The 13,911-nt window shown below is 41.5% G+C and overlaps 2 protein-coding genes across 5 annotated transcripts in view; one reads left to right on the top strand and one right to left on the bottom strand.

Annotated features, from left to right (window-relative positions):
• MAP7D3 (MAP7 domain containing 3) overlaps positions 1 to 9,298 on the top strand; it is a 43,465-nt gene extending 34,167 nt beyond the window's left edge. For both annotated transcript variants that reach the window (XM_041396787.1, XM_041396786.1), the window contains exons 14-20: positions 795 to 930; positions 2,012 to 2,192; positions 3,301 to 3,405; positions 3,639 to 3,692; positions 4,523 to 4,616; positions 5,050 to 5,248; positions 6,310 to 9,298. In XM_041396787.1, coding sequence (XP_041252721.1) covers positions 795 to 930; positions 2,012 to 2,192; positions 3,301 to 3,405; positions 3,639 to 3,692; positions 4,523 to 4,616; positions 5,050 to 5,248; positions 6,310 to 6,619 — 1,079 coding nt within the window. In that variant the 3' untranslated portion in view covers positions 6,620 to 9,298. The remainder of the gene's footprint in view (positions 1 to 794; positions 931 to 2,011; positions 2,193 to 3,300; positions 3,406 to 3,638; positions 3,693 to 4,522; positions 4,617 to 5,049; positions 5,249 to 6,309) is intronic.
• A 729-nt stretch (positions 9,299 to 10,027) lies between these two features.
• Positions 10,028 to 13,911, bottom strand: part of FHL1 (four and a half LIM domains 1) — a 29,215-nt gene continuing 25,331 nt past the window's right edge. For 2 of the 3 annotated variants that reach the window (XM_041396790.1, XM_041396788.1), the window contains exons 3-6: positions 13,196 to 13,373; positions 12,500 to 12,669; positions 11,761 to 11,947; positions 10,028 to 11,008 (exon numbers count right to left, since the gene is read on the bottom strand). In XM_041396790.1, the coding sequence (XP_041252724.1) occupies positions 10,851 to 11,008; positions 11,761 to 11,947; positions 12,500 to 12,669; positions 13,196 to 13,373 (693 nt within the window). In that variant the 3' untranslated portion in view covers positions 10,028 to 10,850. The remainder of the gene's footprint in view (positions 11,009 to 11,760; positions 11,948 to 12,499; positions 12,670 to 13,195; positions 13,374 to 13,911) is intronic. The other variant, XM_041396789.1, reaches the window with a different exon arrangement.

Raw genomic sequence — 13,911 nt, 5'->3', positions numbered from 1 at the left:
CTTTCAGTATACATACTGAGAGCAGCTGGATGGCAAGATGGTTCTGACTTTTTTCCTGATGTTAATTTCTAATAGTGCCTCTGATGTTCTGACACCAGAACATCAGGCAGGTCATGAAGAAGCATAAACAGCAGGACCTGCAAAGATCTGCTCACCTGATGATTGAAGCTGTTTTGATCTCCATGTAAATTGGAAATTGATTTGTTGCTAATGTATAGAAATATGGTATTACTGAAGTCATTAGTATGTGCCTTCAGGGCCAGATAAAATGATCATCATTTGCATGCTAAGACACTGTAAATGTAAAGGCATGAATGTTAATGTTATGAAACAAGAAAAATAAAAGAATGGTAATTTCTTCTTTAGGGTCCTGTACATTCAGTTTTATTAGAAGGAAGTGAAAGGTATTTCCTAAAGCAGATTTTTTTTTTTCAGTTTTCTTCTCAATGTTCAAGCATTACAGAAAAAAGGATGTCTTGTCAGAGGCATGTTTTTAAATGCTGTGATAATTGAAGAGTGTCTTTTAAGTGTATCATCTGGACTATGGCTGGATCAGTGTTGAAATGAGCTGTTACTATTTCAGTGTCAGTGAGATATTTTGGCTCTGCATCTTCAGGGCTCCCCTTTGGCTCTTGCAGGCCTGTTACAGATAAGGGTGCAATCACTGTGTGATGAGCACTGATGGAAAAGATGCTGAATCAGGTTGCCATAAGATCTCATCTCACAGAGATAACATCTTTCACAATTTTAAGTTCCTGGAACTTTCTAACAGCAGATTCTTTTAACCTTTGCAGAATCAGGTAGCAAAACAGTAGCAGGGACCACCACAGCTGAAGAAGCTGCTAAAATCCTGACAGAGAAGCGACGTCTGGCACGGGAGCAAAGAGAGCGTGAAGACCAAGAAAGAATTCAGAGACAAGAAGAGGAAAGGTAACAATTGAGGGGAAGAAAGGGATGCTTTCAGTGGTGGGGTGTGGCTGGAAAGGACACTCCAGCTGTATATGTTTTCTAGGTTTTAATTTAAGTTCCTGCAAATGTTAATACAGTTCCTGAAGCTGAGAGGCACTGGCACCAACCTGGTACAGGTTACTGTGTGTAACACCAGTTTATATCTCAGTGCATATGTAATGCACAGTCCCTGTGAAATCACTGCTTCTTTTTCCTTCCAGACACCAGTGGGGCTTTCGTTTCACAACTAGAATGTGCTTTGTGCACCATAGTGTTGGTTTGTTCATATTTGGTTTGGAAGAGTCAAACTCTCTGTATTAAACTTCCCTTTGATCAGCTTAGGCAGTGGTTTGATGGTACATTAAATTTCACTTTAGTGGTATGAAATATGGATCAGGAATGTTGCAGGCAAGTAATTCGAAGTGGTAAATCAGTATGCATTTGGTTCACTGCATAGAAGTTGTTAAAATAAGTGGCTAAGTTAGTGCTGACTAACTTTATTCTAGGTTGGGGTCACCTGCCTTCTATAAACAGGGTGGAATGACAGATTTTGTCTGTTTCCCAGTTGTGGATATGAAGCTGTCAGAAACTTGCATATAATCTGCTCTAGAAATATGTCATCAGATCTGCCCTGTATGTCTGCAAGAGCTGGCAGTGTGCACCTTCAGTGTATCTCTGAATTCAGGCTGTAGAAGAGTCTTTTAGGAAATCCCACTAAATTTATGTTTGACAGTGATTGTAAGCTTCATTCTTGTCATGGTTGCAGATGGTTTTTATTAAATGATCATTGCTTAATCCAGTTTTCAATCAAATATTCCATTATTGGAAGACCTGCTTTGACTTAATTAGCAAAGAGCTTTTACTCACAGATAATTTCTTCCAAGTTATTCCAGTTTTCACTTTGACAAGTCTGGATGGTGGCATTTGTAAATCCACACCAGAAAGTGTCTTTATACAGTTATTTCTGACTGCCTAAAACTTTATTGCTTTCCTACTCTGCCTCTTATGCATGCACACTTCTAAAGGAATAAATACCCAGTAATCTGTACCTTGGAAATTCTAGAATCAGAGAAGAAGAAATGGCCAGGAGAGCAGCTGAGGAAAAGGCACGACGGGAGGAGGAGCTGCGGAAGCAGGAGGAGGAGAGGAGAGTGACCTACGAAGAGCAGCAGAGACAAGCTGAGGAGGAGAGGATCCGCCGGGAGCAGGAGGAGCAGGAAAAACTCGCAGAGCTTCAACAGCAGGTCTGTGCCTCCAGCTGGGTTCCTGGAAGAAGCTGCTGCGTGGTTTCAAGAGGGTTGTTTTTAATTTTTCTTTCACAGAATGTTTTTGACAAATCTCTGTCAGGCATGATGTGAGGCTGAGTTCATCCTGGCTGAGATGGATTTGAGACTGTAGGTCTGTAGGTCCTTTCCTTGCCCTGGTCTCTGTGATTTTTATTTTTTTTCCCCTAGCATTTAATAAATTCAAGTGTGGGCAGAAGCAGCTATTTTGGAATATTTTTTTTTAGTCATCAGAGATGCTGTTTTGCATATGTAAAATATTTGTACTGATCCCACTTTACCAGCAGACTGCTATGAGTTACAAGGAGATGGTCTGTCTGGAAAGTAACTGGTTTTTTCTGATTCCTCTCAAAGAAAGATTGGTACTGTTTCCAAGTCTGCTTTTCCTGCAGCAGAAAGTCTTCCACAGCAGATACCTTTGCAAAGGCATCCTTTGAACTGAAGGGAGCAGTTCTGCAGAAAGCAGGCTTTCTTTAAGATAGATTAATTCTGAAAACTAAAGCAGTTTTACATTGAAATTTTTTGTGTTCAAAGAGCTGTGAATGGCTTTGCCATGTGTCTGGGTATTTCTTTAAATGTTTGTTAACAACAATTACTCAGAGTGTTAACTATGTTTCTGTCTTCTTTCCAGTTATACTAGAAAAGATTTTCCAGTGTAGAAGGAGTAGAAGATGTTCAGCACCAAGTGTCTTGGTAGCAATACCTGACTGCCAAGATTTTTAAGTTAATCTTGACACATTTAGAATTTAATTGCTGTCTTGTTACCTTATAGATTGTCCTTGTTAGCCAAATGTTCATCCCAAAGCACAGTCTGAACAACAACATTCAGTAGCTCAGCAACATTCAGAACATTTGCATTACCTCAGTATAGTTGGTTTCAGTTTTTTAATGTCATAGTAATATATATTTCATGTCAGAAATTGACATTTAGTTGTAATGTGCGTTCATATTGAATAATGATTGCCTGATGTTACTGTCAGTGTTGAACCAGATTCTGTGACTCCTTTGCTTTTTACTATTGGGAATAAGTTATGCACTGGGTGCTCTCTTCTTTTTGTTTTATTTTCAGAGAGAAGAAGCTGAAGCAAAAGCTCAAGAAGAGGCTGAAAGACAACGGCTGGAAAGAGAGAGGATTATGCAGCAAAATATGCAGGAAAGGCTTGAAAGAAAAAAGGTAGCCTGTTTTGAATTCTCATCCTAAAATGAAGAGGCAAATGGTCTCAGATGCAATTAAATAGAAGTGTGTTTTTTTAAAGGCTGCCAACTCTGATTTGTGAAATTCAAAATCAATGATGAAAATAGTACACTCATGAAATATGAAAATATATTATGATTGATGAATTTTAACCAGAATGCTGAAATATAAAATTCTGTATGTCATTGTAAATGTTCTTCATGTTTTAACAGAGAATCGAAGAAATAATGAAAAGGACACGGAAATCAGATCAAAATGAATCCAAGGTACTTTTCTGTTTGGATCTGTATAATGACAGAATAGGACTTGTTGCCTTGTATCCTGTGTTCCTCTGTTATCCTTACACAAAATGGCTTTCACAGGAAGTGCAAAGTTCTGGTGCACCAGAACAGAAGAATTTCCAGTAGCTTGCCATTGCACACATTCTTCTGCTGTCTTTCTTTGTGAAGAGTCTTTGTTATATTTTTATTCCAGGCCTATAGACACAATGTTGTCTGGTAATATCAGTTCCTGACCAGTTTTTAAACCACTGTTTTAACCCAACACTGGTTACTAATGGATTTTTTGTTTTAACCCAACACTGGTTAGTAATGGATCTTTTTTAATTGTGTGCATTCTGCCAGGACTGTTTTTTCTCAGAAAACTTAGGTTTCTGGCATCATCTGTTTGCTTAAAGCAAAAGAATTGCTTAGAGCAATTCTCTTTGCATTGCTATTGCTACAATAAACTGGATGTATTTCAGTTAATGCAGTGACCTAAGTTTTGTGAAAAATTATGCATATTGAGGAATAGTTGTTCCTCTTTGAACATTCAAATATTCAAGTCTTCCAATAGCTGAAAATCAATAAAAATTCAGCACACACCTTGCAGAAAAGAGGGGAAAAGGAACTCAGGAATAATAGGTGGGAGGTGGAAGTGGGACCCGCAGGCTCTGGCTCTGCAGAGCAGGTGTTGCTGCTGACCTGGATGTCTGTGAGCCTTTGAACTCATGTGGCCTCATTTCTGGGCACAGAATGGTCTTGTGTGGGGGCTGTGACTGAATTTGTGAAACTGTGGAGGACAGGGAGTTGTTCCATGTAACACTGTGGCAATTCAGTTGCAGAATGAAGGGAAGTCTGTCTCGGAGGTGATGGAGGGAGAGGATATTGAAGAGGAGGAGGAGCTGGGTCTTGAGAAGACTGACCAGCCAGGTAAGGAAGCTGAGTGAGTCAGGCCTGGGTGGCAGTGAGTTTCAGTGATGTTTAAGCTCTGTTGAAAAGGTCTGTCCTAACAGCACTGGGATGGCCTGAGACACCAGTCCCAGAGATGCCAGGGGGACTCCCTTCTTGAGCAGAGAATCAGTCAAAATGATTGAAGAGTGAAATTCAGGCAGCATGCTTTCATTTTACAAATGGATTTTTGAAGATGAAAAACTAATTTCATTTTGATACAGTCAACTTGTCTATAGACAAATGAATCTATTGAAGCCAAGTGCCTCAGGTTTTGGCTGGGAAGGGTTGTTTTGGCTGGGAAGGGTTATTTTGGCACTTGTATTTTATTCATTTAGAATAACAATTTTGCTACTCACGTTCTTTTTCCCTTGTATTTAATTTTTTCCCCTCCCTCTGTCCCCACAACATTCAGGAAAGCTAAATGGTGTTGACTTGCTCCAGGACGTCAAGGGGGAGGCAGAGGATTGTTTAGAGACTGCACAAAGCATGATCTCTGCAGAATCTGAGGCACAAGATGAGTCAGAGGTGAAGGCCACTGAAGTGTTCATGAATGGAAGTGACTTGAAAAGTGACAAGGGGTCTCTGTCTGTTACTGAGCTAAAGGATTCCAGGTGAGTGTGCTGTCCTGTGGGAGCACTTAGCTCTCACACAAGAAAGCTTTTGTCTGTGTTTAAATAAGTGCAGTGCTGTCTGCAGCACCTTGCTGGCTCTGTGGTGTCTGTGCCTTTCTCCAGCCATGTGGTGTGTGCTGTCAGCTCACAGCCTCACACAGAGCAGCTAGCTCAGGATAATTGTTTGTTTAGGTGGCACCATGTTAGCAGTGCTGAGAAGTGAGACACACAACCAGCAACATGGCAGTGTTGGTTATAAAAACTGACATTGCCTTGAAACCTTTTCCATTTAAATGCCTTGCAATTCTTCTAATTAACAAAACATTAAACAAGAGGGAGGAGGATAACACTGAAAAGGAAGAATAACCTACAGAAAGCTCTAGAATGCTTTCAGTTGTGCTGAAGCACCAGATACAATGCAGAAGTTCAATTTAATTTTTTTAACATAAAGCTTTTTCATCTACTACTGGAAAATTTGTCCTCTGATGCTTGTTCCATTTGCTCATCTAAATGCTAATGATTTAGAAATGACATTGTGAACACTTTTTTAAAGTGATGATAAATTAATGTCATTCCTCCAGTGATGAAATATAAAGACATTTCCATGATTGTCCTAAGAATGAGTGAAAATTGATCCATAATTTGGGTTTAGCTTTTGAATCTCTTTTAAATATTGCTGGTCTTCTGAGATTTAGTTTTGTGTTCAAAAAGTCTTAGCTGGAGAAAAACAAGGAAAAATGCACCCTACAAAAATCAAGATTTAATAATCAAACCTTTAAACTTTTACTTTTTTATATCAAATTTCTAGAGGCAGAAACCTTACCTGAGGGCTGTTAGTTTAGTAAAAAATGAGTATATATTGCAGAGTTGTTCTTCCCCATTGGCTCTTGGAGGGGAGATCCTGTGTGGCAGCTGAAGCTTGTCTGGGAGTGCCCTGTGGGATATTCAGTGCTTTGCAGAGTATGCAGACTGTTAATTGTCTGTCCTGGAATCAATGTAAGGTTAAACATGTGGAAAGTGCAACACAAGCTTTTTATTTTTCCATTCTCTGTTTTCTGTAGTCATCCTGCAAAAGAAGTGATTATTGATGACTCGGGGAAGTTGGGTGTTCATGAAGCTGATCATACAATTGGACTTATTCAGAATCTCAATGGAAAATCTGGTTCATGGACTTTTGAGGAGTTCATTGATGTTGGAGTACATTCCAAGTCAACCAAACTGAGCTCGGACAGCATCTCTGCTGGTAACTGTAATCAAAACTTGAATGATGCTGCTACACTACCTTCTAGCCCCAAATTGGCTTTTGAGGAAGATGGTGCAGTGAATTCATTGACCAAACCTATAGATGCTTCATCAGGTAATCCAAGCTGACTTCCCTGTCTGTCTCTTCCCCTGGCTAGGCAATTCACCTCCTTGCGTTTTGCTCTCCTTGCCTTAACTACAGCTTCTTATTTTCAAGGCACTTTTTCCAATGTGTAGACTGGAGGGAAGGCTCTTTCTTTAGTGCTTTTAACTTGAATTCTCTCAAAAGGAGTCACCAACTGATGCCTTTTTAGGGACTTGATAAGACCCAACATTAAGGCTCTTCCAAAGACACAGCTGAGCCCTTGTGACGTTCCAAACAGCATTGAAGCTCATATGTTGTATTTAAGGTTTTTCTAAGACATGTTAAATGGCACATGTTACTTTTGAAAATAGTTTAAAAGGTGTCTGATGTAACTTTACATACCAGACCCTTTCACTCCTAGGCATGTTCTGTTTTTGATGCTGACCTATGTGGCCTTACAAGGTCTCTTCAGACTCTTAGCAGTGGAACAGTCTTTCACTTCACTGAGGCAAGTAACACCAACCTGAAATTCCACAGATGGTTGTGTTACATTTTGGGAGGAGTAATAAAGCTGTACACAGAATATTCTGAATTTTCTGAAAGAGGCAGGGCTGTGTGTCAAGCCACATGTACTTGAGAAGCCAAGCCCTGATGCAGTACAGTGCATAGTGTGTCAGAGAAGCTTCAGGAAGCCAGTTTATGTAAGACTGGACTTCTCTGGTGTTGGAGCCAAACCCCCAAGGGCTGTTTTCACAGGAGATCTCTTTCAGTGGGATATATGACTGTGTGATCAGTTGAAGTGAATGCTAGTGGAAAAACAAGCCTTGCTATCCACATTTCCTTCCAGTGATGTGTAGCACTTTCTCTGATTAAAGTGTAGCACTTTCCTAGACTGAACTGTTTCCTGAGTCTCCTCTGTCACTCTGCGTCTGGTGGATTTTACTTCCATGGGCACACCCTGATGGGGGCTTCCCTTGAGGCCACAACAGGCAGGGCCATGGGAACAGACAAATTTCTTGTGATTCTGCTCTTCACTTTTTCTTGTGATCAGACTCATTAACTTTTTAGTGAAGGAAGCGTGGCCTTTTAATTTTGAACTTGAAAATTTTTAAATGTAATACAGTTTAAGAATTCTGTACATAACTTTGAGAGCTAATATTCCTGTAAAAAGAAAGAAAACATACTGTGCTGGTTTTGGACTGTAAGTGACCAAGTGGTTCTGTGCTCACTCCTGGATGTAGACTGACAGTGATGATGGATGCATTTGGCATACACACAGTTATGATGGTTAAATGTTTTCTTTTCTTTGCTCTTTGGACAGAACTGTGAACACTAGAGACCTGGAAATAATCTGATTGCACTTCAGTAATCCAGTGTTTTCTCAAGTACCGAAGGCCTTGTTTTGAAAAGCTGCTTGTTTACCTTTATCCATCTTCAAGTTTGCAAAAAACAACAGGGGAGGGATGACAAAATTTGCACCTTGAAACATTTCAGGGAAACTGTTGTGCTAATGTTCTTTTTTTGTTCGTTTAGCTAATTGTTAGATAAGGGTTCCTAGTTCAAGTATTCCTTGTTTCTCCTTTACAGACTTTACAGTAACCTGATTGAGTCTTTTTTTTATTATTATTTTCATATCAGTATCATGTAGAACATGCCACTGGAGGCTCCCCACTTAACTGCAGACTTTGCATATTTCTAAAATGATCTTGATGAAATAAAAGACTCACTCAGTGTATGTTAAAGCTGAACTCCCTTTTTAATGTCTAGAAAAATGTTGTTGCTTGTTGTTTCATGTGCTATTTAAAAATGCAAAATTGAGTATCTTCAATTTTGAATGGAGAAGAAAAATTCCTTATTACCTAATGTGAAAATATTGGCAGTTCAAAATGCAAGTGTTGTACCATCACTAATATGTTTTAATCTATTGGCAAACATCAAAACATTTTTCAACATGTGCTCTAATATATTACAAAAATGTTGAGTCCCTAGATTTGTCTGTTGGTGCAGTTTAAAGTGTTAGGCTTTTTAAAATGTTTTCCTTTTGAATTACTTATTTATCTACACTTATGGAAGTATTATTTTATTGTGTACATAACAGTATTAGACCATTGAAGTCATGTTTTGTTCATGTTAATTATTCCAAGTGTTCCATCCAGTTCCAGCTCTATAACAGTGGCTGCAAACTGCATATATATTTCCCTTCCCCTAAAGCCTGCATTAAATAATCTATTTAACCTGAATTTGCCTGCTTTTTTCAGCATGAAGAGTTTAACGAAGCATCTTCTGAAATTGCTACTAAAAGTAATAATGCAGCCTGGTTCTGATGTCTCCTGTACCAGATAGACTGGCTAGGTCATTACTTTAAAGAGCAGCTCTCTCAAAACCTGCTACGAGCCACTGGCTGATCCTCGGCTGCAGCGGTGCAGCCAAGCAGCAGCGGTGTGTGCAGTGGCATTGCTGGAACTGCTCCTCAGCTGCAGCAGGAGCCCTCAGCCTGCTCCCTCTTGCTGTTCAGAGATCCTGTAGAACTGTTTTAGACTTTAGAGCAGTGCCTTAGGTGAAAGGAGAAGTGTATTTTTGTATGATAGCTGTTTGTTCTGGCAGAGACAATCATTCTAACAAAGATGCCGGTATTTTTTCTGTGCTGGGATTTGTTGGCTGGTCCGATCCAGCCCTGTGTAAATACGTGCGCACAGTTAAATAAACTTTGCAGTTGAACAATGCTTTATTTCTGTAACGTTAAATGTGACCTTACCAGGCCTCTCCACCCCTTGCCACGCTGACCTGCCTTGGGATGCACTCTGGTGCTGCTCTAACTGCTCCAGATTCCCACACTAGCAGCCTGTGTGCTTGGGAGGGGATTTGCACTAACAACACCTTCAGCTCTTGCTGTGTCTGTCCGTGCTGATGGCGTGTTCTGAACCGAGGAATTCTCTAACCTGCTTTTCCCTGCCAGCCTTTGCCTTTCCCCTGCAGCAGCAGCATCTCTGTGTTATGAGGGTGAGTCCAGCAGTGGAGCAGTGACCAGCAAGGTGCTGTCTTTTCATTTTCTTGCGAGGGTTCTTTATCAGTAGTTGAAAGGGAATGGCTGGAGCAGATCCAGTTGATAAAGTATTTCACTGCTGTGGGAAAAAAACCTCCTTAAACCAGCACTGAGGTTGCTGAAGTGTGGTGGATCTGTGCATGAACAGTGGCTGTACATATGCTCTCCAAAGGGCTTTTTCACACAGGCTGTTTCTGGCAGATGGTCCAGTGTCAGTTATATATTAAAAAAATTAATTAGTTTATGGAAATTTTTGCTTTACTCCTCAGATATTTAAGGGTGCAGTGACAGCACAGCTGACTCTTACTTTGCCAGTATCAGTGTAGTAGACTTGGTTTCAGTAGCTCAGCCCTAAGAATGTCAATCATATAAGATATCAAAATGAAAAAAAAAAATTCCAGACTATGGATTCCAAGCAGGCACTAGTCTCACTTTTATTCAGTCACTAAACATACACTGACATGATAGGAGAGCTAGCCTTCTATGAGCTATTTTTAAGGCACTTGTAAGTGCATGTGCATGTTGTAGGTGAAAGATTTACTACTTGTTAATGGATTAATAATTGTACATAGACAGCCTTGTTTAAACAATGATATAAAAAAAGCTGATGAGGAAAACTTGCAGGCAAACCACACGGAAATCAAGACTAAAACAAGTTTATGGAAACTTAACTAAGCTAAATGTCACTGCCAAAACATTGTTATCTGTAAGATGAAGCCATTCCGTACATGTGCTGCAATGTGGTGTTGTAGAGTAAGCTAAGGTATTTCTTACTTATTAATGGTGTAGTGTTTGTTGTGTAGCTGTACTTGTAGAAGCATAATAATGGATCCTTCTGATCCCACATGCAATCTTTGCATCTCTGTGTCAGAGGTACATGCCTTGTCAAACCCACTTCAGTTAAGTGCCAAGCTTAATCATATACCAGATAAGCTTAAAACTAGATTTGTTTTAGTTTAAGCCACACACAGATGATGCAGTGTGTGGATCTCTAAATCTAACAGCATTTCAAGCCTTTATACTAGGAGTTACTTGGAAACAAGGTTAGATTTTTGCAAGGCTACATGCTTTTGTACTGCAAGAGCTTCAAAAGTCAAACCCAGTATATTGAGGCTAATTTAGTTCTTACACTAAAATGAAAAAAGTTAAAATTCTCAACATGCAAAAACCTGCTCTTTTACCAGGGCTGTTTGGGAAAGCAGGTCTTTAAAATCCATCTTACATCTGCTCATTTACAGTCGTTTGGGACACTCAGCACAATAAATTTTTCCATTATGGCAAACAAAGCGCTTGTTGGCCAGCCCACGGGCACACTTTGTGCATTTGAAACAGTAATCGTGCCAGGACTCATCTTCGTAGTTAACCACACTGGTTCCTCTTCCAAATCCTGCTAGGAGAGAACACAATTATAGGACGGCGATAGTAGCGCTGCCTTGGCTGGGCATTCCCTCCAAACAGCCCTGCCTGCTCCTGCTGCCCCGTGCTTCCCCAGGCTTGCCTGAAACACCAGGGTGGCAACTGAGCCACGGTTTTGTGGCATCTTCTGATGTTTATTGAAGAAGAAACTTAAGCATAAGGCTTGCATGGCTTGTCTCTGCAATGAACTTTTTCCCTTGGCTCCTTTCCTCCAGCAAACAGTGAAGGAGAGATGTGGAGCAAGGACAGGTTGGGTTAAACACTTGTGGGCTCAGATCTGTGCTCTAAAATGCAGGATGGAATTTGAGCTTCATGGGACTGGCAGGACAGTGCCCACATTCCAGGGCTGAGCTCTGTAATCCAGTGAGTTTCAAGTGTAAAATACATCAGAAGGGGTACAAATGTCCCTTTGGCACAATAAAACACCACTCAGTTTAGACTTAAGGGTCCCAAACTAAGATATGGGCGGGAATAGTTCTGGTTGCGGGAGTTTTGAAGGAGGTACGTTTGAGACATGCAGGGGCTGAAGAGCTCAGTTACCAGCTCAGCCTCCATCCAGCACAAGCACGTGGCTCAGGAGTCAGATCACATGTAAAATGCTGGGATTGGGCTTGGGTTACCAGACCTGCTTCTGATGTTACCCATCCCTGAGCTCCCTCTCTTTGGGGGATCACTGTCCTGACCTTCAGCACCCACTGCCCTCGAGCTGCATTTAACCCAACATACCTGTAATAGGATTCTTGCATCCAGCACACTTCTTGGCAACACACTCCTTGTAGCATTCAACGCAGTAAAACTGATCCTCCACAGCTGTGAAGCGCTTCCCACCCAGTTGCTTCTTGCAGTTGGAGCAAATGAAACACTCGGAATGCCAAGGCTGTTCCTGGTAAGTGAGGCCTCCAGAAGTGATGGGCTGGTGGAGAAAGAGCAGAGGTGTGGTTTAGAATTAGCAGGGGAGAAGAGAGGGGACACAGGCAAGGGGTGTAGGAAAGCTTTGTCATGGAGAGAATCTTTTCAAAGTTTGCATCAAAATTTAATTGCACAGTGCACTTGAGTTCCTCTAACCTGAAATCCCACCTACCTGGCACTTTCATAATGCTTTCTTTTACCTGCAGTAACTGAAATTCCACACTAATCAGTTGCAGAAGTTGTAAAACAGCTACTATTTCACTTACTGAATATTCAGTACCCTACAGAGCTTAAACTATCCCCAAGGCAAGTGCAAGACAGGTATCACTTGGTTTCTGCAGTGTTTCCATCGGCTGACCCAGCCCAGATCCAGTAATGCACAGGAACCATCAGCTCTCCCATCATTCCACCAGCTGCTGTCACTTGCATCTCAGGGGAAGAACATCAGCATTGGTACAGCCTCAGCATGGTCTGCCTGCTGGTTCACCCTCCCAGCTCCCAAAAGGCACACGAGGGCTGGTTCTGGCAGCTGCCTCTGCAGAGGAGAAGGACTTACGTTCTTGCACTTCGCACAGGTCTTGGCAAACTTGTGCTCATGGCAGGAGACACAGTAGAAGTCATCACCCTTCGGGAAGAAGCTCCCAGATCCAATCACTTGCTTGCACTGGCTGCAGGTGAAGCAGTCCTTGTGCCAGACCATCTTCTTGTACTCAACATTTTGGTCTCCTACAACAGATAAAAATAACTTGCCCTGTGAGATTTCAGGCCTGTGGCAAACCCTTCCCCTTGTGCAGTGTAACATCTGTGGGCAAGACCTGTCCATAGCTACGCCCAGGATTTCAGGAATGCAGACAAGGGATGAGCTGGTAATTTCTGTAGCTGATTCTAGCCAGGGCTTGCTAGATTTTCTTAAAATAGTTATCAGCTGCCTGAGCCTTTGAGGACCTCGATTTACCGAGCAAAGCTTTTGGTAGAAATAGTTTAAGACTGACATGAGGGTTAATGGCAAAGCAGCCTTTCAACACTTGAATAAAATGGACAGGTGAGAGCAAAAAATTTACTATTCTGAGGTGCTCCAGTGCTCAGCAGCCTTTCAACACTTGAATAAAATGGACAGGTGAGAGCAACAGTCAAAATTTACTATTCTGAGGTGCTCCAGCCTTCCAGCTGTCATGCCTAACCCCTAACTGCAGCCTCCACAGCCTGATAAACCCCCCTGGTCATGCCCTCAGACCCATCACTGGCACAGTACCTGCAATAATGGGCTTGAAGCAGCCCTTACACCTGGGTGCATCCTCAGCAGCAGTGCAGTTGCTGCACCAAACCTTGTTGTTCTCCCTCAGCATGAAGGGCTCGTTGACCAGGGACGTGTAGCACTTGAAGCAGCGGAAGCAGCTGTCGTGCCAGTAGCGGTTCTTGAAGTGCAGCTCCTGCAATGAACAGAAAGGGAGGAGAGAAGGAGTGAGAAGCTTTTCTCTCCCCCTGAGCAGCCCTAAAGCCAAGCTCCTGTCTCACCAGCCTGGGCAGTAAAGGATGGATTTGTTGTTCCTAAGTTTGTCTGATTCAGTGGATAGGGCTGCAGCTCCTCTTCAAGCACTTCAGGGAAGGATATTTAACCAAACTCACTGACACAATCACATTCACTTTGGACTTCCAGGGGGGCAGAAGATGCTTCAAACCAACAGCTTGGAGATTTGAGGTTCTGCAAGTTCTCAGGTTCTTGCATTCCCTCTAGTTCAGGTGTACATTATTATTGCCACAAACATTTATCTGGCCCTGAAGGTATATGCTAATGACTTTGGTAATACCATATTTCTATACATAAGCAACAAACCAATTTCCAGTTTTTATGGAGATCAAAACAGTTTCAATCACCAGGCTTGCAGATATTTTCAGGTCCTGCAGTTTGTGTTGCTTCATGTCCTGCCTGGTGTTAGTGTCTGAACATCAGAGATGCTATTACAAATT

The sequence above is a fragment of the Onychostruthus taczanowskii genome, unplaced genomic scaffold (assembly GCF_017590055.1).
Source record: "Onychostruthus taczanowskii isolate IOZ18803 unplaced genomic scaffold, ASM1759005v1 scaffold13, whole genome shotgun sequence".
NCBI lineage: Eukaryota > Metazoa > Chordata > Aves > Passeriformes > Passeridae > Onychostruthus > Onychostruthus taczanowskii.
The sequence above is the reverse complement of the archived record's forward strand: the minus strand, read 5'-3'. Positions and strand labels throughout refer to the sequence as shown.